Genomic DNA, 20,681 nt, shown 5'->3' with positions numbered 1-20,681 from the left:
CGTACGGTAAATGGATTCATGAGGTTGTCTCCATATTCGTTCACGTCCATCCGCTCGATACAATTTGAAACGAGACTCGTCCGACCAAGCAACATTTTTGCAGTCATCAATAGTCCAATGTCGGTGTTGATGGGCTCAGGCGAGACGTAAATGTTTGTGTCGTGGAGTCACAAGGGTACACGAGTGGGCCTTCGGCTGCGAATGCCCATATCGAAGAGGTTTCGTTGCCTCGCTCGCACGCTGACACTTGTTGGTGGCCCAGCATATAAATCTGCAGCAGTTTATGGAAGGGTTGCACTTCTGTCATGTTGAACGATTCTCTTCCGTCGCCGTTGGTCCCGTTCTTGCAGGACTATTTTCCGGTCGCAACTATGTCGGAGATTTGATGTTTTACCGGATTCCTGATATTCACGGTACACTCGTGAAATGGTCGTTCGGGAAAATCCCCACTTCATCGCTACGTCGGAGATGCTGCATCACATCGCTCGTGCGCCGACTATAACACTACGTTCAAACACACTTAAATCTTGATAACCTGCCATTGTAGCAGCAGTAGCCGAGCTAACAACTGCGCCAGACACTTGTTGTTCTATATAGGCGTTGCTGACCGCAGCGCCATATTCTGCTTGTTTACATATCTCTGTATTTGAATACGCATGCCTATACCAACTTGTATTTGCGAGTGGCACAGGAAAGGAAAAGACAAATTTGGCGTAAGATCCTACGGGACCAAACTGCTGAGGTCGTCGGTCCCTAAGCTTACACACTACATAATCTAACTTAAACCAACTTATGCTAAGGACAATACACACACCCATGCCTGAGGGAGGACTCGAACACCCGACGGGAGAAGCCGCGCAGACAGTGACAAACTGCGCGGCTACCTCGCGCAGCAAGGAAATGACAGCTAGTGGTACGGGGTATCCTCTGTCACGCGCTGTAAGGTGGATTGCGGAGTATCAATGTGGATGTAGATGATGTTTTTCCGCTTTCCCTGTACGCGGTACAAATCTTCGACATGGTGCCTCTCGAAACAGCAAACACTTTGGCTATCTCGATTATGGAAGCACCCTCCATACGATCTTCAACTATTTGCTCACGTTCGAATTCACTTAGCTTCGACATAATGCATTCACAACTACACAGTACACCATTCAGACCACGATCGAAATGGCAACGTCTGAATATTGCACAGGTGACGTTAGTGGTAAAATACAACAGCGCAACGTGACGACCTGGCTAGCATCTGCATTTATGTTCAAGCGTGCATTTCTCGCGGTGTTTCCGTAATTTTGTCCAACTGCTGTATATGTATAGTTCCGCATTGGAATGAATTATAATACACACACCAAAAAAAGTTTTGCGCCACCTCGGTTCCGAGAATTCCGGAACCTGTACAGAAAATTGGAACAGTGATCAACATAAACATCATTTCGGCCCTTTTTATTGCTCATGAAAACCACACATTGCATGTTGTACCACCATACAGTGAGACATTCAGAGGTGATGGTCTAGATTGCTGTACACACCCGTACCTCTAATACCAGTAGCACGTCCTCTTTCATTGATGCATGCCTGTATTCGTCGTGGCATTCTATCCACAAGTTCATAAAGGCACTGTTGGTCCAGCTTGTCCCACTGAAAGGCGATTCGGCGTAGATCCCTCAGAGCGGTTGGTGAGACACGTCGTCCATAAACATCCCTTTTCAATCTATCCCAGGCATGTTCGATAGGGTTCATGTCTGGAGAACATGCTGGCCACTCTAGTCATTCACAAGATGTGCACGATGGGCGCGCGAATTATCGTCCATGAAGACGAATGCCTTGCCAATATGCTGCTGGTATAGTTGCACTATCGGTCGGAGGATGGCATTCACGTATCGTACAGCCGTTATGACGCCTTCTATGACCACCAGCGCCGTACGTCGGCCCCACATAATGCCACCCCAAAACATCAAGGAACCTCCACCTTGTAGCATTCGCTGGACGGTGTGTCTAAGGCGTTCGGCCTGACCGGGTTGCGTCGAAACACGTCTCCGACAATTGTCTAGTTGAAGGCATGTGCGACACCCATCGGTGAAGACAACGTAATGCCAATCCTGAGCGGTCCATTCGGCATGTTGTTGGGTCCATTTGTACAGCGCTTTATGGTGTCATGGTTGCAAATATGGACCTCGCTATGTCGAACTTGTGCATTATGCAGCCTATTGCGCACAGTTTTAGTCGTAACAAGACGTCCTGTGGCTGCACGAAAAGCAATATTCAACATGGTGGAGTTGCCCATAGGGTTCCTCCGAGTCATAAGCCGTAGGCAGACGTCATCCACTGCAGTAGTAGCCCTTAAGCGGCCTGATCGACGCCTGTCATCGACAGTTCCTGTCTCTCTGTAACTCCTCCATGTCCGAACAGCATCGCTTGGGTTCACTCCGAGACACCTGGACACTTCACATGTTGAGAGCCCTTCCTGGCACAAAGCAAAAATGCGGACGCGATCGAACCGCGGTACTGACCGTCTAGGCATAGTTGAACTACAGACAACACGAGCCGTGTACCTCCTTCCAAGAGCTGAGTCCAGTTCGTAACCTCATCTGAAGTAGTCAACATCATAGTGGAGGACGAACAAGTTGTTGAAGTTTCCCATGAAATGTACATTCGTAAAAGTTGCATTTTGTATTGCAAGAGAACAGTTTGTTAATCTGTGCATTATGAGATGCTTTTATATTCTATAACTGTTGTATATTATCAAGCAATCCTGTGGTAAAGCGCTATATCCAATTTAAGTAAATGTTTTATTTACTATTAAAAACAGTCTTGATCACGATTTATTTATCAGGGTGACCGGTTTCGACCGCTACTGTGGTCATCTTCAGACCATTGAGTAGGCACCTCTTTCTGTTGGAGAATCACTAGTGACCACAGTAGTGGTCGAAACCGGTCACCTTGATAAATAAATCGGGATCAAGACTGTTTTTAATAGTAAATATTTGTAAGACATTGATCACTGCCTTGCCCATAATGTATTCAAAAGTAATAAATGTTTTATTCATTTATGTAATAAAGTGAACCAATAATTCATGTGTTCTGGTGTGATGAGCTTTCTCACAAGGCAGTTATGGCCGGAGCAAAGTAGTTTCGTCTGGTCACAGCATAAGCCAACTACCCGCAACCGGTGAAAACAACCTAGTGCAGTCGTCCGCCTTCTGTTTGACAGGCCTTCGCGATATGATGCGTTTTATCGTTCCGGCGCGTGACTTTTCCCGGCGCGCTTTTCTATAGGTCGAGGCCACCAAATACCGTTAGAAAGTATCACCTACGTAACTCAACGGAGAGTTGTTCATTACCTCCCACAGACGCAAACCGCAAAGAAAATTTGTGTCTTTTATTTGTTTGAAGTCCAGAAGCAACACAAATTGTCAAAGAACATACACGCCACATAAAACATAGCTGACGATTAACTCATGACTCTCGCACTCCAGTTCTGATATGAAGTTACTGAATCAATAAACAGAATGTGAGCTATTACTACAAACCTGCATATTTCTCTCTAATTTATGCTCCTGTTTCTCGTAATCTGACAGGGATGGCAGCTCTCATTTACTAATAAATTATTTTGAGGCAAGAATCCTAAGAATGCTCCATGTCTACCAGCAGCCTTACAAACAAGTAGCATGACAATAATTCGAAGGAGAAGCCATATTGATGCAAAAACTGCAAGAAATTTAAAGAGCTTCCAGCCTAGCAACATTGGGGAAAATTGTCTACTAAAAGACGAAAATCGTAGCGGACTAGAGCGTATCGAAAATAAGAGACTTCTTAAGGTCAGGATTAAGTGAAGCTTATGGAAAGTGAAGTGATATTAGAAGTGACTGTTGCTTATGTATGAGGGAGGACAGACGCTTTTGGAACGAAAGAATTGATTACTGTACTGCTCAGTTGTTAATGTGTTCTTTAGTCAGAAGACCGGTTTTATGAAACTGTCCACTGCAATCTATCTTGTGCGAATCTCTTTATCTTTGCACAAGTACAGCACCCTGCGTCTATTTTGATTTGCTTACTATAGTCAAGCCTCACCCTTTCTACGTATTTTGCAAGCCATATTTTTCCTCATAGCAAAATTGATGATTCCTTGATGCCTCAGGATGTGTTCTATCATCCAACCCTTCTTTCAGTCAGGTTGGCCCTAAATTTATTTTCTCTCCGACTTGCTCTAGTACCTCTTCATTAGTTATTCGAAATACCGGTACTCACTTAATCATCAACATCTTTCTGTATCATTCATTGCCAAAGGCTTCTGTTCTAGTCTGTACCGCCTATTGTCCGCGTATCACTTCCGCACAAGGCATACTCCAGACAAATACTTTCATAAAAGACTTCCTAACTCTTAATATTTTACAGCTGAGGAATGTTCTTCTTTCGAGGGGAAATTTCCTTCCTCCAAGGTATTCGTTGAAGTTAGGTAACAGAAGAACACAACATGGGGACAAAACAGAGGAAAGAGTGAATGGGAAGCTTTCAGATCATGCTTAATTGCCACAGTGAAGGAAGTGTATAGGCAGAGATATTGTTTTGGCGCATGCGGATAAAATCTTTCCAATGTTTGCCTCGGGAATTGCGCGGTCAGCGTGGAGGATTGCCACGTGAGGGGGGGGGGGGGGGCTGGGTTCGGTTCCCGGGCGGGCCGGAGATTATCTTCTCTCGGGGACTGGTTGTGGTACTGCCCCTGCGCTGGAATCGTCATAAATGACATTCCCCACTGTTGATATGGCTGTATGAGCACGTCCCGTAAGCCAATAATAAAAATAGCCTTCAACTGGGTTTGGACTTCACCCGTAGTCTACTCTTTTAAATAAGAACCTAGGAAGGATGGAAGATCAGGATTTAACGTGCCATTGACAATGATGTCGCTTTAAACGTTGCTTCAGGTCGTATAGGTCATAGACAGCGAAGGGAATCGAGAGTGTCCTTTCCGAAGAAACCATTCAGATCGATCGATCCAAGAAAACCACAAAAAAAGTAAATCAGGACGGCCAAACAGAGATTTGACTCCAACTCCCCCAAATGCAAGTCCAGCGTCTTGATCATTGCGCCATTTCGCCCAGTAAAACGAAAATGTGTTATCAAAACCCGATACTCATTTTTGTCCATATCTACTAAATGTGAGACACTTACAACGGATACCAATGACAATGGCGTGTTGGATCTTTTATTGAACTTCACAAAAACGCTTTCTAAGATACATTCATAACAACGATCTACATCTACATCTACACTCTGCAAACCACAGTGAAGGGCATGGCAGAGGGTACGTCCCATTGTACTAGTTACTTGGGTTTCTTCCCCTTCCACTCGCGTGTGGAGCGCGGGAAGAATGATTATTTGAGTGCCTCTGTGTGTGCTGTAGTTATTCTAATCTAATCCTCACGATTCCTATGTGAGAGGAGGCTGTAGTCTATTCTTAGAGTCATCATTTAGAGCCTCTTCTTGAAACTATAGTCTACGTCTGTCTTCAAGAGTCTGGCAGTTCAGTGACTCCAGCATCTGTGTGACACTCTCCCGCGGATCAAACAAACCTGTGACCACTCATGCTGTCCTTCTCTGCATACGTTCAATATCCTCTGTTATTCCTATTTGGGTTGAGTCCCAAACACTTGAACAATGTTCTAGAACCGGTAGCACGGGTTATTTTAAGCAATCTCCTTTGCAGACTGATTGCACTTCCCCAGTAGTCTACCAATAAACCGACGTCTACCACTTGCTTTACCCACAATTGAGGCTATGTGATCATTCCATTTCATATCTCTACGAAGTGTTACAACTAGTATTTGTGTGATCTGGCCGATTCCAACAGCGACTCACTGATACTACAGTCATATGATACTATATTTTTTTCGTTTTGTTAAGTGCACAGTTCTACATTTTTGAACATTTAAAACAAGTTGCCAATCTTTGCACCATTTTGAACTCTTATCAAGATCCGACTGAATATTTATGCAGCTTCTTTCAGACAGTACTTCACCATACATAACTGTATCATCAGCAAAAAGCCTGAGGTTACTATTAATATTGTCTGTAAGCTTCCTACTTTCTATTGTAATCAAGACTTTAATAAAAATGGGAAAGGTAATGTTAATCAGAACGCTAGGAGGAGTTGTGATCGATAGATTTATTCGTTCTTAACGCCACAAGACAAAAAAATAGCTAAAAAACATCACACAAACATTTTTATTTGACAAATGCTTTCACTAATATGCGGTCTATGGTGCACAAAGTGATCAGCTGGAGATCGACAAACGACACTAACCAGAACACTAATCGCTTTATCTGACTTCATACGTGTGAATCCGTGGTATGGCCCAAAAACTACGCTACTGTTAAGCATCTATATCCTACTACTCCATAAAGGAAAATATGGTTCCAAAGAACAGGGTGCTGAGAAGCATGTATTGGAGCCCTACGCCATAGCAGCGAATACTTTACGCTCCTACTGGTCAGGACGGCACACCATGATGCGTTCGTCGACTGGATTCATGGACGGCAGCAATCTGTTATTAATGGCACTGGCCCGAAAAAATGCAAGTACGCGGTCTCGCATTGTGCTTATTCGGAACACAGGTACTTCAGTATGAGCCTCTGAAACCCTGGTGGATTCCAGTGTGCAGGTGGACCTGTTTGCTGGTCTTCCAAACCAATTTGACTCCGTGCCACGACTATGTGTGACGGAATATGTCAAATGTTTAGACGGCCGACTAAAAACAAATAAGTACATCCATGCATCACTCATTGTGTGTGTGATGCTAGAAGTAGTACCTCTGATGGCTCAGGTGGTGACTGGCACAGACTGTAAGTGGCATACTAGCAAATGACGCAAGTCTCACCGTTTAGGCAAAGACCTGGAGTTCTTTACTAGCGGCGAAGTGCCAGTGCAAGAGTGACCACTTCCCTTTCTCTCAGCTTTCCTCACCAGCTCGGAAGCATAGCACAGTTACATCTTAGGCCACTCCCACTTTAGCCCAAGCCAATCACGAGCTGGAGCGCGGCACTCGAAGCTGGGATACCGCCCCTTCCTTTGTACACACAGATTTGACCAATCAGCGCCTTTAAAAATTAGTTGGGAGAAAAGGGAAAAAGATTCAGGTTCGCAGCCTCTTTCCCATGGGATTACGCCATGTGTTTTGCAAAAAGCATGACCTGGATGGAACCATAGCCCTCCATAAAAAGATCGTTATCTCCCCTGTTGTGTCCATTTCGAACTTTCCAAAGAACGGCCATAAACTCGCTAAAAGCCTCGTGCCTTCACAAATATGTTTTGTAACAGAGTCTGGATGTCACTGACCTGTCCCATGGAAATTCGCAGAAACACACAGTCGTCTCATCGGCTTCCTGCCTAACAAGGGCCCATCCTCTGCTTTATTGCCGGTCTTCAATGCTCTGCCCATTGCAGCAGCAACTCCTCGGCGCTAGTCAGCCTACTTGGGCGCAGCCGCCGACCGACCGGCAACATCCAATGTGTCTGCATAACGAGATCGCGGAACTCGGCAGTCTGCAAATATTTTCACCCAGGTTCCGCAGAAAAAAACGCTCCCCTCGGCCCTCAGCTGCCGTACGCTCTTACTTGCAGTCGTTGAAATCGGTACCCTCTTCCTTTGAACGCAGGTAAAGCTTACCGCCATTCCTTCACTAGAGCACACAAGCAAGAGCGTTAACTACTGCCAACCATTTCATCATGTGAATGAAGTCAGGTCGTATCCAAGTATCGCAGCCAAGTAATAATGATCAACTTCCCTAAGAACATTACGCAGCATAACACCATATCGGAAGTGAGAGTGCCTTGCAATCTCTCAATACAACGTGAGCAGCAAGGGTCCCAACACACTTCCCCGTGGCACACCCAAAATTTCTGTACGGTACTTCTATACCTGACGACCACTCTCCATCCATGATGACATGCTACATCTTCCCTACCAAAATTTCCTTAAACCATTCAGAAATTTCAGTTGATACCTCATATGATTGTACTTTTTACACTGAGTAGGTGTCGTACTGACTCAAATGCTTTTAGGAAATCAAGAAACACTATCTACCGACCTGGCTTGATCGAAAGCTTTCAGTACGTCATGTGAGAAAAGTGTGATCTGAGTTTCACATGACCGATGTTTTCGGAGCCCATGCTAGTTCACATGGAAGATGTCATTCTGTCCGAGATACATCATTACTTTTAAGCTCAAAATATTTTCTACGATTCTACAACAAACTGATGCCAAGAATGTGGCACAGTAGTTTTGTGGATCACTTCCACTACCCTTCTTGTAGACAGGTGTGGCCTGCGCTTTTTTCCAAGAACAGGGGACGGTTTTTTTGTTCAAGGGATTTACGATACATTATAGTTACAAGAAGGGCTTACTCAGCTACGAATTCGGTATAGAACCTGACAGGGCTTCCATCGGGCCCAGAAGTTTTGTTCAGTTCTAATGATTTTGGATCTTTCTCAACACCACTGAACTAATACATATTTCATTTATCTTTTCAGAGGTACGAAGTTTAAACTGGGACAGCTCTCCTGGGTTTTCCTTTGTATAGGAACATTTGGAAACGTAGTTAAGCGTTTCACCTTGTGCTTTGGTACACTCAATTTCAGCCGCTAAGCACTAACTTTCGTGCCACTAGCAGCCTTTACATGCGACCAGACTTTCTTTGGGATTTATGAAAGGTCATTTGACAAATTCTGCTGCAGTAGTCACTGAATATTTCACACGTTGCTCTCTTGAAACCAAAAGTGTTTGACTCAGTATCTCTCTATCAATAGCCGTATGCTTTACAATGACTGTATACCGTGGAGGGCCCATCCCATTAGGAACTGTTCTAGTGGGTGCATATCTATCCTGTGGCTGGTCGATCATTCTTTTAAACTTGAGCCATAATTCCTGTACATGCTCATTGAGATGCTCGATTCAGTAGTTCTTTCTGTGTCGGTGTTCGTTGTTGCCACAGCTGCATCATGGTCACAGATACCAGTTTCGATGTGGGCATCCTCAAAGAGGCCTGGTCTATTTGTCCAACATACTTCCGTCATGAATGGGGTTGTGAACTATATGTTCTAGTTAATTTTTAGAGAAGGCATTTAGTAATGTTTCACAGGACGTCTTACCATACCCGCCACTAACAAAGCTGTAAATTTCGCAATTGATTGTTGGATGGTTCAAGTCTCCACCGATGATTACAAAATGATTGGGGAACTTACATACAAGTGACCTGAGGTTTTCTCGGAAGTTTTCGATTACATTAGGAGAATGAGTCTGTGAGCGATAGAATGATACAGTTATCATTGTAGGCCCATCTCTGATACTGAGTCTTGCCCAAACACTCACACATGCAGCCTGAATTTCTACCTCGGTTGATTTGTGTTTCTTGCCTACTGCGAGAAATACACCACCTTCATTTCCCATTGGTCTATCCTTTCCATACACACTTAAGATTTTCCTAAAAATCTCACTGCTATCAATTTCAGGTTTCAACCAGCTTTCTGTACCTAGTATTTTGTGAGCTTCACTGCTCTTCAGAAGCGCTTCAAACTCTGGCATTTCATTTCTAATGCTTCGGACTGGACTCACATTCGGGAGGACGACGGTTCAAATCTGCGTCCGGCCATCCTGATTTAGGTTTTCCGTGATTTCCCTAAATCGCCCCAGGCAAATGCCGGGATGTTTCCTTTGAAAGGGCACTGCCGTTTTCCTTCCCCATCCTTCCCTGATCCGAGCTTGTGCTCTGTCTCTAATGATCACGTTGTCGACGGGACGACAAACACTAATCTCCTCCTCCTAATCTCCTCCTCCTCCTCCGAATGCTTCGGTGGTCAACTATTAGGATTTAAATACACCTGTGGGAGATATTTCTCTCGATTTTACACTGATACTTCTGGGTTCCCTACAGCTGTCATTATCTGGATTGGATGGAGAACCACTTAATGTAAAACCCTTCTATGCACCCCACACACAGTCAGCTACCTGTGTAGCAGCCTCTGGTGTGTCGTGAACACTTTACCCATCCAGGGTGACCCTACAGTTTTCAACCCTATGGCGAAAGTCCAGGAAGTCGCAGCCTAACTTGTCACAGAACCTTCTAAATCTCTGTTTCAGTCCTTCCACAATGCTGCAAACTGTGAGCTTCATTGTAAATCCATTGCAAGGCTGGTCTTCTCAACCTCCTCTGCCAGTTGCTGGAATGTTCCAAGTATGACCTCGGAGCCCAGACGACAGGCATCACTAGTTTCAATTTGTGCCACAGTCTGCAGTTGGTTGCACCCTGTTCCATCATTGGCTGCCGGAGTAGCCCCTTCAGCATGTTGAATGGGGCTCCCAGGGATGCACAGGGAGTACACTGTCATCCTTTCCTGTCCCTTGCTGCCATTTCCCTAAGGGGCAAAATTATTCGCTGTACAGTTGAGCTGCCGCCGTCTAATAGACTCCTTCCCTTTCACGTTTCGCTCCTCTTGACACCGGACAAAACAGGTTTCCCTAAAACAGGTGAAGTGACTCCCCCTGGAACAGGTTCAGTGATTGATACCACATTAAACTTGTTGGTTAGGGTTCAAATGGTTCAAATGGCTCTGAGCACTATAGAACTTAACATCTGAGGTCATCAGTTCCCTAGAACTCAGAACTACTTAAACCTAACGAACCTAAGGACATCACACACATCCATACCCAAGGCAGGATTCGAACCTGCGACCGTAGCGGTCGCGCGATTCCAGACTGAAGCGCCTAGAACCGCTCGGCCACAACGGCAGGCTGTTGGTTAGGAGGACCGGTACAAGACGCTGAGCCCTCCTTGGTCCCCATTCAGCCTGTGCAGGACGCCTAGCCCTACTATTGAAACGCCATTGCAGTTAAGTGGACAAGTAGTGACATATCCTGTACTTTCTGCAGGGGATACAGGATTCACAGGAGCGGGTAGTACTTGAGGTACCTTTGGTACTGGCACCACAGATACATGACTTTCGGGAGCTCAGCCAACTCAATGACTCGCAGCAGTTGCTAATTGTTTGATAGTAGTCAGAGCCATTACGAATGTCAACCATGTCATTCCGTGATCGAGAACAGCATTCAGAGTGAGGCTGCATTTTGGCTGGTGCAATGTATTATGGGTCAGGGAGCAGATAATCTTAAATTACGCCCACTGATTATATTTTAATCTGTTGAGCTAAAATATAGCTAATTCCCTATAAGAACTGAAGCAAAAACACAAAACGAGATTTCTATTAAGGTAACAGAAAAGTCTGTGGTAAAAACTTCCAGTTTCCTAAAACTTTTCAAGGTTAATTATGGTTGTTAGCACACTCGAAAACAGAGTTAATTTACGCTAAGTGTAGATAATACGTAGGGCTACAACTCTTTAAGGAAAAACTGGGTAGAACACAATATGTTAGAATATTTGCTACAGTAACTAAATCAAAAAAGTCTGTTTATTACATATTAGATTATGCACGAGAAATGGTAGCTTCCGAAAATTCTCAAAAACGCACGTTTATCTGCGTTGACGCACAATGAAATTCAGGGGTGATTTATTCTTTGGCAGCAACTCTTAACCGCAAATTCTGATTTGCTACGAAATAATTCATGTATCCAAAACACTCGTATCAGTAACTTACGAAATTATTGTTTTGTAAATATCCGAAGATCTAAAAAAAACTATTTCTCTTGTAAAAGAACGATTGTTTTGAACGAGGATAGGCCAACTGCTCTCAAAAATTTTGAAAGAGCACAAATAAGTTTAAGCCAACAATTGACGATAAGAGTGTAAGTTTATAGCGGCACTCGCGAATGTTCGAAATTTAACAATATATCACAGTAAACACGGGTATTGGTACAATCAATGAAATATTATGCAGAAACGACGCGAACAATAAAATAGAGTACCGGTATGTGAATCTAGAATTTTAAATCGGCACACGTTCTACATGTGGTCTCAGACAAAGGAAAATTCCGAAATCGATTTTTACATACAAAGAAACGTGCGAATTGCACGGATTTTTCAGTTAACTCTTCCTATGCCATCGTTTACTCTTGCTTGCCGAAAAAGAACACTGCAGCGTGAGCTTACCTTAATCAAAATCGCTAAAATGTGCGGTACCAACAAAGCACATCTTGTACCTGTTGCAGCTAACAATGCTGGTAGCTATCTCATAGAAAATTACCAAACTTGTCAGTCAAGCCTAGTATAACACCAATTCTTGTATGATCACATTTTCAATACTGTATAGTATGTGACTACACACAAGCTGTATGTAGAAACTTTGTATAATGCATAAGCTGCTTGGCATATTTTAACGTTGTTAACACCCATTTTGACAGAGTAATTTAATGGTCCGGAACGAGTGGAGATGCACAACTCAAGCATCGCCAAGTAATTCCACAAACACCCAATGAAGATGGCCTTCATTACTACTTGTTCGATTTACGCACTCACGCAATTTGTAAGAACTGATTGCACTAACTCCATCATTGAAATAAAATGACACACGCCGCGTTGACATGAAATGAACTACTGTTAGTGACAGATGAAAGGAAATTTGTAGAAAGTGACCAAAGATGCTGTGCACTCGAAGACGCAGAGAATGAGAAAATATAAGCGGTGTTATACATGGCTTTCGGACGCAGCAAAACATTGGTGTGAGAAGAAGTTTGTGAGACAGTTTTTATAGGGAGTGTTACTAAATTACCAATCCACACGTTGAGGTCTTATAATAAGAACAGAGGTATTATTCTGAATATGACTTCATGTCCGTAAGTAGTTATCCTACTACAAGAAACGCTATACACTGAGAGGGAAAAATTGCAATACCGAAAAAACGTAATTAATGTAGAGTACTGAAATTTCTGGAATACATTTGTCTAGGTAACATACGGAGTACTTAAATGATTAACATTGCAAGTTCGCAGGTTAATGTACGTGAGAGATAAGCCATTGCGAATGTCATATGCTGGTACATTAACAACCGTTGTAACCGCCAGAATGTTGAATGCATGAATGCAAACGTGCTTGCATTGTGTTGTACAGGTGCCGGATATTGGTTTGCGGAGGGGATAAAGGATTCACAGGAGCGGGTAGTACGTTGAAATCAATACAGGAACGGTTAATGTACACTACTGGCCATTAAAAATGCTACACCAAGAAGAAATGCAGATGATAAACGGGTATTCATTGGACAAATATATTATACTAGAACTGACATGTGATTACATTTTCACGCAAGTTGGGTGCATAGATCCTGAGAAATCAGTACCCAGAACAACCACCTCTGGCCGTAATAACGGCCTTGATACGTCTGGGCATTAAGTCAGAGCTTGGATGGCGTGTGCAGGTAAATCTGCCCATGCAGCTTCAACACGATACAACAGTTCATCAAGAGTAGTGACTGCCGTATTGTGACGAACCAGTTGCTCGGCCATCATTGACCAGACGTTTTCAATTGGTGAGAGATCTGGAGAATGTGCTGGCCAGGGTAGCAGTCGAACATTTTCTGTATCCAGAAATCCCCATACAGGACCTCCAACATGCGGTCTTGCATTATCCTGCTGAAATGGAGGGTTTCGCAGAGATCGAATGAAGGGTAGAGCCACGGGTCGTAACACGTCTGAAATGTAACGTCCACTGTTCAAAGTGCCATCAATGCAAGCAAGTGGTGACCGAGACGTGTAACCAGTGGCACCCCAGACCATCACGCCGGGTGATGCGGCAGTATGGCGATGACGAATACACGCCTCCAATGTGCGTTCACCGCGATGTCGCCAAACACGGATGCGACCATCATGATGCTGTAAACAGAACCTGGATTCATCCGAAAAAAAATGACGTTTTGCCATTCGTGCACCCAGGTTCGTCGTTGAGTACACCATCGCAGGCGCTCCTGTCTGTGATGCAGCGTCAAGGGTAACCGCAGCCATGGTCTCCGAGCTGATAGTCCATGCTGCTGCAAACGTCGCCGAACTGTTCGTGCAGGTGGTTGTTGTCTTGCAAAAGTCCCCATCTGTTGACTCACGGATCGAGACGTGGCTGCATGATCCGTTACAGCCATGCGGATAAGAGGCCTGTCATCTCGACTGCTAGTGATACGAGGCCGTTGGGATCCAGCACGGCGTTCCGTATTACCCTCCTGAACCCACCGATTCCATATTCTGCTAACAGTCATTCGATCTCGATCAACGCGAGCAGCAATGTCGCGATACGATAAACCGCAATCGCGATAGTCTACAATCCGACCTTTATCAAAGTCGGAAACGTGATGGTACGCATTTCTCCTCCTTACACGAGACATCACAACAACGTTTCACCAGGCAACGCCGATCAACTGCTGTTTTTGTATGAGAAATCGGCTGGAAACTTTCCTCATGTCGACACGTTGTAGGTGTCGCCACCGGCGCCAATCTTGTGTGAATGCTCGAAAAAGCTAATCATTTGCATATCACAGCATCATCTTCCTTTCTTTTAAATTTCGCGTCTGTAGCACGTCATCTTCGTGGTGTAGCAATTTTAATGGCCAGTAGTGTAGGTTGTGGATGACGCTGGAGTTGTCCTATATGTCCCACGTGTGCTCGACAGGAGACAGCTCTGGTGATAGAACCGCCGAGGCAACATGTCGACACTCTGTAGAGCATGTTGGGTTACAACAGCGGTACGTGGGCGAGAGATATCCTGCTGGAAAACACCCCCTAGAATGCTGTTCATGAATGGCAGCACAACAGGTCGAATCACCAGACTGACACACAGAATTACACTCAAGATGCGTGGGATAACCACGAGACGGTTCCTGTTGTCTTCCGAAATCGTACCCCAGACTATAACTCCAGGTGTAAGCCCAATGTGTCTCCAACGCAAACAGGTTGATTGAAGCTCTCAACTGGCCTCTTTCTAACCGACACACGGACACCACTGGTACCAAACCAGAACCAGGTTGCATTAGAAAACACAACAGATATCCACCCGCCCTCCAGTGAGCTCTTTCTTGACACCGCTGAAGTGGCAAATAGCACGCTACAGGTGTCTTACTCGGAGCTGACCTTGAAGCAAACGATTTCCAACAGTTCGTTGTGTCACTGTTGTGTCAACTACTGCTCAAATTGCTGCAGCAGGTGCAGTACTATGCGCCAGAGCCATACGCCGAGCACTCCAAGAGACCGGTCTGCAAAAGGCCCTGAGCACTATGGGACTTAACATCTGTTGTCATCAGTCCCCTAGAACTTAGAACTACTTAAACCTAACTAACCTAAGGACATCACACACATCCATACCCAAGGCAGGATTGGAACCTGCGACCGTACAGTATCGCGTCCATCGCTGCCAGCAGTCATGTACAGTAGCTATATTCCTGGCAGGTCTTTCTGCAAAATCCAGAAGGAATATCCAGCTTCTCGCAGCCCAATTAAACGAACTCGTTCAAACTCAGTGAGGTGTTGATAATGGCGTCTTTGTCGCCTTAAAGGCATTCTTGACTAACGTCAACTCACAGTGTCCAGTCTCAAAGGTAATTAACGGTCACGACCGTTACAGTGTGTTTTTAAAGCAAACCTGACTTGCATCCTGATCTGCGCTATTAGCGCCACTCTTATGCGACTGGCGCGAAAATTGAATAGATATCGTCTTTCAGATGTAGAAACACGCCTACCAACTTTCGCTTACGTCGCATACCTTCTTGGTGTTTCGTTAGTGTATAATCGATGTTACCAAATTTCTTTTCTTCACAAACGCTTTTCTCACCATAGACGTTCTACTTTTTATATCGTCTGTACTCCAGCCATTTGCTGCCCAAATAGAAAACCTCGTCTATTACTTTTAGTGTCCATTTGCTAATCTAATTCCCTCAGCATTGCCTGATTTAATTCGACCACATTCCGTTACCCTTGATTTGCTTTCGTTGGTGCATCTTGTATCCTCCTGCCCATTCCATGCAACTGCTCTTCCAAGTCTTTTACTGTCTCTGACAGAATTACAGTGTCATCTAAAAACTTTAAAGTTTTCATTTCTTCTCCCTGAGCCGTAACTCCTACTGCAAATTTTTCTTTGGTTTCCTTTACTGCTTGCTCAGGCTACAACCCTGTTTCACTCCCTTCTGCAAATATATGATATTCTGTAATTCACAATTAAGTGCCTGGCAGAGGGTTCATCGAACGACATTCAAACTATTTCTCTACCGTTTCACTTCTTAGCCACTGCTTTCTCTTGAATAAATCATCCAATTACTCTGAAATTGTAATCATTTGTCTGAACATGTACATCACATTTACTGGTTTCCGTTCCATTCGGATACTTCCTTCGTGGTGCTCCCCCCCTTTTTTTTTTTGCCTAAGTGTTTATTTAGAAGTAACCACCAAGAGCGACCCTAACTGGAATAATCAGATAAAACAAATAGGAGGAAAAGGATACGCCAGAATGAGGTTCATGGGTAGAATGTTAAGAAAATATAATTGAATGACAAAAAATTGGCTTATAAAACACTTGTTCGACCGATTATTGGTAATGCTTATCATTCTGGAACCCTTACCGAGTTGGATTAATAGAAGGGATACAGAAGACCCAACGAAGAATGGCGCGTTCCGTCACGTGATCGTTTAATCGGCGCAAGGGTGTTATTGAGATGGAATACGAATTCCAATGGCAGACGCTGCAAGAAAGACACTGAAACGGAGAGGTTTGCTATTGAAATTCCGAGAGAGTAAGTTCCGGTAAGAGTCGGACTACATATTACTTCCTCCAACATATGTTTCGTGAAATGACCACAACGACGAAATTTGAGAAACTGAAGCTAATAGAAGGCTACCGACAATCATTCTTAACACGTGCCATTCGCGAATGGAACAGAGAAGGGGGGGGGGGGTCAGTTAGTGGTACCAGAAGTATCCTCCGCCATGCATCGTCAGGTGGTTTGCGGAATATAGATGAAGATTTGTGCACCTATTGTCATATTTATAATATTAAAAGCTTATTTTAATTAACCTATAATCTCGTTTGGACACCAACGTTTTTAAAGGAATGTATTCGAACTTTTCATTAGTAAAACGGCATCTCTTGCTAGGTCAAAGATGTTTCTGAAGAAAAATACGTGGATGGGAAAGAAAGTTCATTGCTTTAAGTCCCGTCGTATAAACAGGAACGTTACGTACACGATGTGATGTAATGGATGATAACTTGAACCAAACACCTTTGATTACTAGGATTTATAAAGAAATAACTTATGTTCAGTTGAAAGATATCCAAAGAGTATTGTGAATTTATTAAAGTTCATACCGCGTGCACGTTTCATATTGTAAGGGGCAGTCAAATAAAGCGAAACTGATGGAAAAATTAAGTAAACTGTTTATTACTTCAAAAGTGATCGCCATAAATGTTAACACATTTATACTACTGTGAGGTAAGGTGATCAGCAACTTAATGGAAAAATGTTTGCGGTTGCCTATGCAGTCATGATTGTAACTCTTAGTCCGAAACAAATCGGTGACCACGAATGTGCATTTCTTCAGGGCACCAACAATATGTCAGTCGGACGGGGAGAGACTGGGACTGCCCGCCAACGTGTTGACAAGGCTATTTAGAGCACACAGCAGAAGTTTCTCTAGGAGGCCCTTGCACATCTTCCATACAGTACCGACCTCTCCCCATGCGATTTCCATATTTTTGGAGCCCTGAAGAAAGACATTCCTGGCAGTCGATTTGCTTCGGACAAAAGAGCTCGACACCTGGGTAAATACACTACTGACCATTAAAATTGCTACACCAAGAAGAAATGCAGATGATAAACTGGTATTCATTGGACAAATATATTATACTAGAACTGACATGTGATTACATTTTCATGCAATTTGGGTGCATACATCCTGAGAAATCAGTACCCAGAACAACCACCTATAGCCGTAATAACGGCCTTGATACGCCTGGGCATTGAGTCAAACAGAGCCTGGATGGCGTGTACAGGTACAGCTGCCCATGCAGCTTCAACACGATACCACAGTTCATCCATCAAGAGTAGTGACTGGCGTATTGTGATGAGCCAGTTGCTCGGCTACCATTGACCAGACGTTTCAGTTGGTAAGAGATCTGGAGAATGTGCTGGCCAGGAAGGCAGTCGAACATTTTCTGTATCCAGAAAGGTCCCTACAGGACCTGCAATATGCGGTCGTGCCTTATCCTACTGAAATGTAGGGTTTCGCAGGGATCGAATGAAGGGTAGAGTCACGGGTCGTAACACATCTTAAATGTAACGACCACTGTTCAAAGTGCCGTCAATGCGAACAAGAGGTGACCGAGACGTGTAACATATGGCACCCCGTACCATCACGCCGGGTGATACGCCAGTATGACGATGACGAATACACGCTTCCAATGTGCGTTCACCGCGATGTCGCCAAACACGGATGCGACCATCATGATGCTGTAAACAGAACCTGGATTCATCCGAAAAAAATGACGTTTTGCCATTCGTGCACCCAGGTTCGTCGTTGAGTACACCATCGCAGGCGCTCCTGTCTGTGATGCAGTGTCAGGGGTAACCGCATCCATGGTCTCCGAGCTGATAGTCCATGCTGCTGCAAACGTCGTCGAACTGTTCGTGCAGATGGTTGTTGTCTTGCAAACGTCCCCATGTGTTGACTCACGGATCGAGACGTGGCTGCACGATCCGTTACAGCCATGCGGATAAGAGGCCTGTCATCTCGACTGCTAGTGATACGAGGCCGTTGGGATCCAGCACGGCGTTCCGTATTACCCTCCTGAACCCACCGATTCCATATTCTGCTAACAGTCATTGGGTCTCGACCAACGCGAGCAGCAGTGTCACGACACGATAAACCACAATCGCGGTAGGCTACATACCGACCTTTATCGAAGTCGGAAACGTGATGGTACGCATTTCTCCGCCTTACACGAGGCATCACAACAACGTTTCACCAGGCAACGTCGGTGAACTGCTGTTTTTGTATGAGAAATATGTTGGAAACTTTCCTCATGTCGACACGTTTAGGTGTCGCCACCGGCGCCAACGTTGTGTGAATGCTCTGAAAAGCTAATCATTTGCATATCACAGCATCTTATCCTGTCGGTTAAATTTCGCGTCTGTAGCACGTCATCTTCGTGGTGTAGCATTTTTAATGGCCAGTAGTGTAATAGTTCCGTAGGTAACTGCGAACAGTTTTCCATGTGGGCACTGACCGTCTTTTCTCACAATGGAATAAATGTATTAATAGTCACGACTATTGCTTTTGAAATAATAAACAGTTTATTTGCCTTTTCTCTACCCATCTCGTTTTCAATTGACTGTCCCTTGTAAATAATTCAGAAAACGCACTTGACAGTTGCGTAACGTATTGAAATTGGAATACAAACATTTATGGCCCTAAGAACTGCAAAATTAGATAGTTACTTTCTAATTGTTGTAAAAATATTTCCAGAATGAAATTTCACTCTGTAGCTAAGAGTGCTCTGATATAATTACAAAAGTAGTAGTGATAACTCCGTGCAGTTAGATATCCGTTCTTTGTATATTATTAGCGGTGAAAATTAAAAGAACAAATGAATACATTACCTAGTGCTAGCAAGTTCCGAGTTGAAAGTACTCGTGTTCTCTTCAGCCATCGTTTTCCGGCGTTTTTCGAGCCAGAGACGCGTCCATACGCAGGTCGCTCTCCTGTAGCGTCTCTGGGAACACTAGCCGGCTGCTTGTAAACACGCGTGTGTTGCTAGGCTGTACTGATGCTATTGATCAAGCCTGTACTGCTTATGATCTTTCTGTGGGAACCGGCGCGAAGTTAATCGTGAGCAGGCTACGAACTGCTTCAAAGAACTCTCCTGCGTGCTGTGCCTTCGGGGTGTCATGAAGGCATGCGAGTTGCGGCTCGAACGAGACCTAAGTGCGCATTAGATTTTTAGTTCACTTTGACAAGTGCTAGACGGAGGGCTTCAAAGAAGCGAATTAGACGTGCGTATTTACACATGTTCAATGATTCTTGGGCCATAATAAGTGAATGTATATAGATCAAAACTAACATTCACTGCATTTTGATTAACATGATGAATAACAAATTTATTTATGTATAACTAGCCACTTGCATTTTGCAAGAAATAAGACGCGGGGTTGGATTGATAACCGAGGCATTCTGCATCAAGTAATATTTTAGATAGTGTTTCCCAGAACTGTACGGCTTTTTACTTGAAACAGTGAGTTTCCAGTACTTTCAATACGACTACAAAAGTAGGTTTTCTCAAAATCTAGAAAAAAAACTGAGTTATGCAGCGATCACTTTCTCGTGTAGTGTAAATTCCTTGATAGCGTCCGCAGCAACTGCCAATGACGACTGCGTCTATTTTCGCGCCGGCACGGTAGCTCATTTTATCAGGGGACTGTTCAGCCTCTCTAATAAAACCAACTGAGTCAATGTGGAATGTGAAAGATACCACGCGACGACCGCACAGAACCACTGACGGAGAAACAGGTCGGGGTCGGGGGAATAGTTAGCTTTTCTGTGTTTAGATCAGTGTTTCTTAATCTCCGTGTCGCGAATATATGTCAAGTGTGTCGCGAGGTTTTTATGTTCTTGTCTTAGGGTAATAATTCCTTCTATTACATGTCCTAAGTTTATGTTCGTATGTTGTTATTCGAGAGAATGACGTAGCAAGTTTGTAAAAGTTTTATCTTATAT

General features: G+C 44.1%; 1 protein-coding gene across 1 annotated transcript in view; it reads right to left on the bottom strand.

Moving 5' to 3' along the window:
* Positions 1 to 19,617, bottom strand: part of LOC126088265 (uncharacterized) — a 178,243-nt gene extending 158,626 nt beyond the window's left edge. Inside the window, exon 1 of the mRNA XM_049906395.1 lies at positions 19,568 to 19,617. Coding sequence (XP_049762352.1) covers positions 19,568 to 19,617 — 50 coding nt within the window. The remainder of the gene's footprint in view (positions 1 to 19,567) is intronic.
* Between the last annotated feature and the right edge of the window lie 1,064 nt (positions 19,618 to 20,681).

The sequence above is a fragment of the Schistocerca cancellata genome, chromosome 6 (genome assembly GCF_023864275.1).
Source record: "Schistocerca cancellata isolate TAMUIC-IGC-003103 chromosome 6, iqSchCanc2.1, whole genome shotgun sequence".
NCBI classification, from domain to species: Eukaryota; Metazoa; Arthropoda; class Insecta; order Orthoptera; family Acrididae; genus Schistocerca; species Schistocerca cancellata.
The sequence above is the reverse complement of the archived record's forward strand: the minus strand, read 5'-3'. Positions and strand labels throughout refer to the sequence as shown.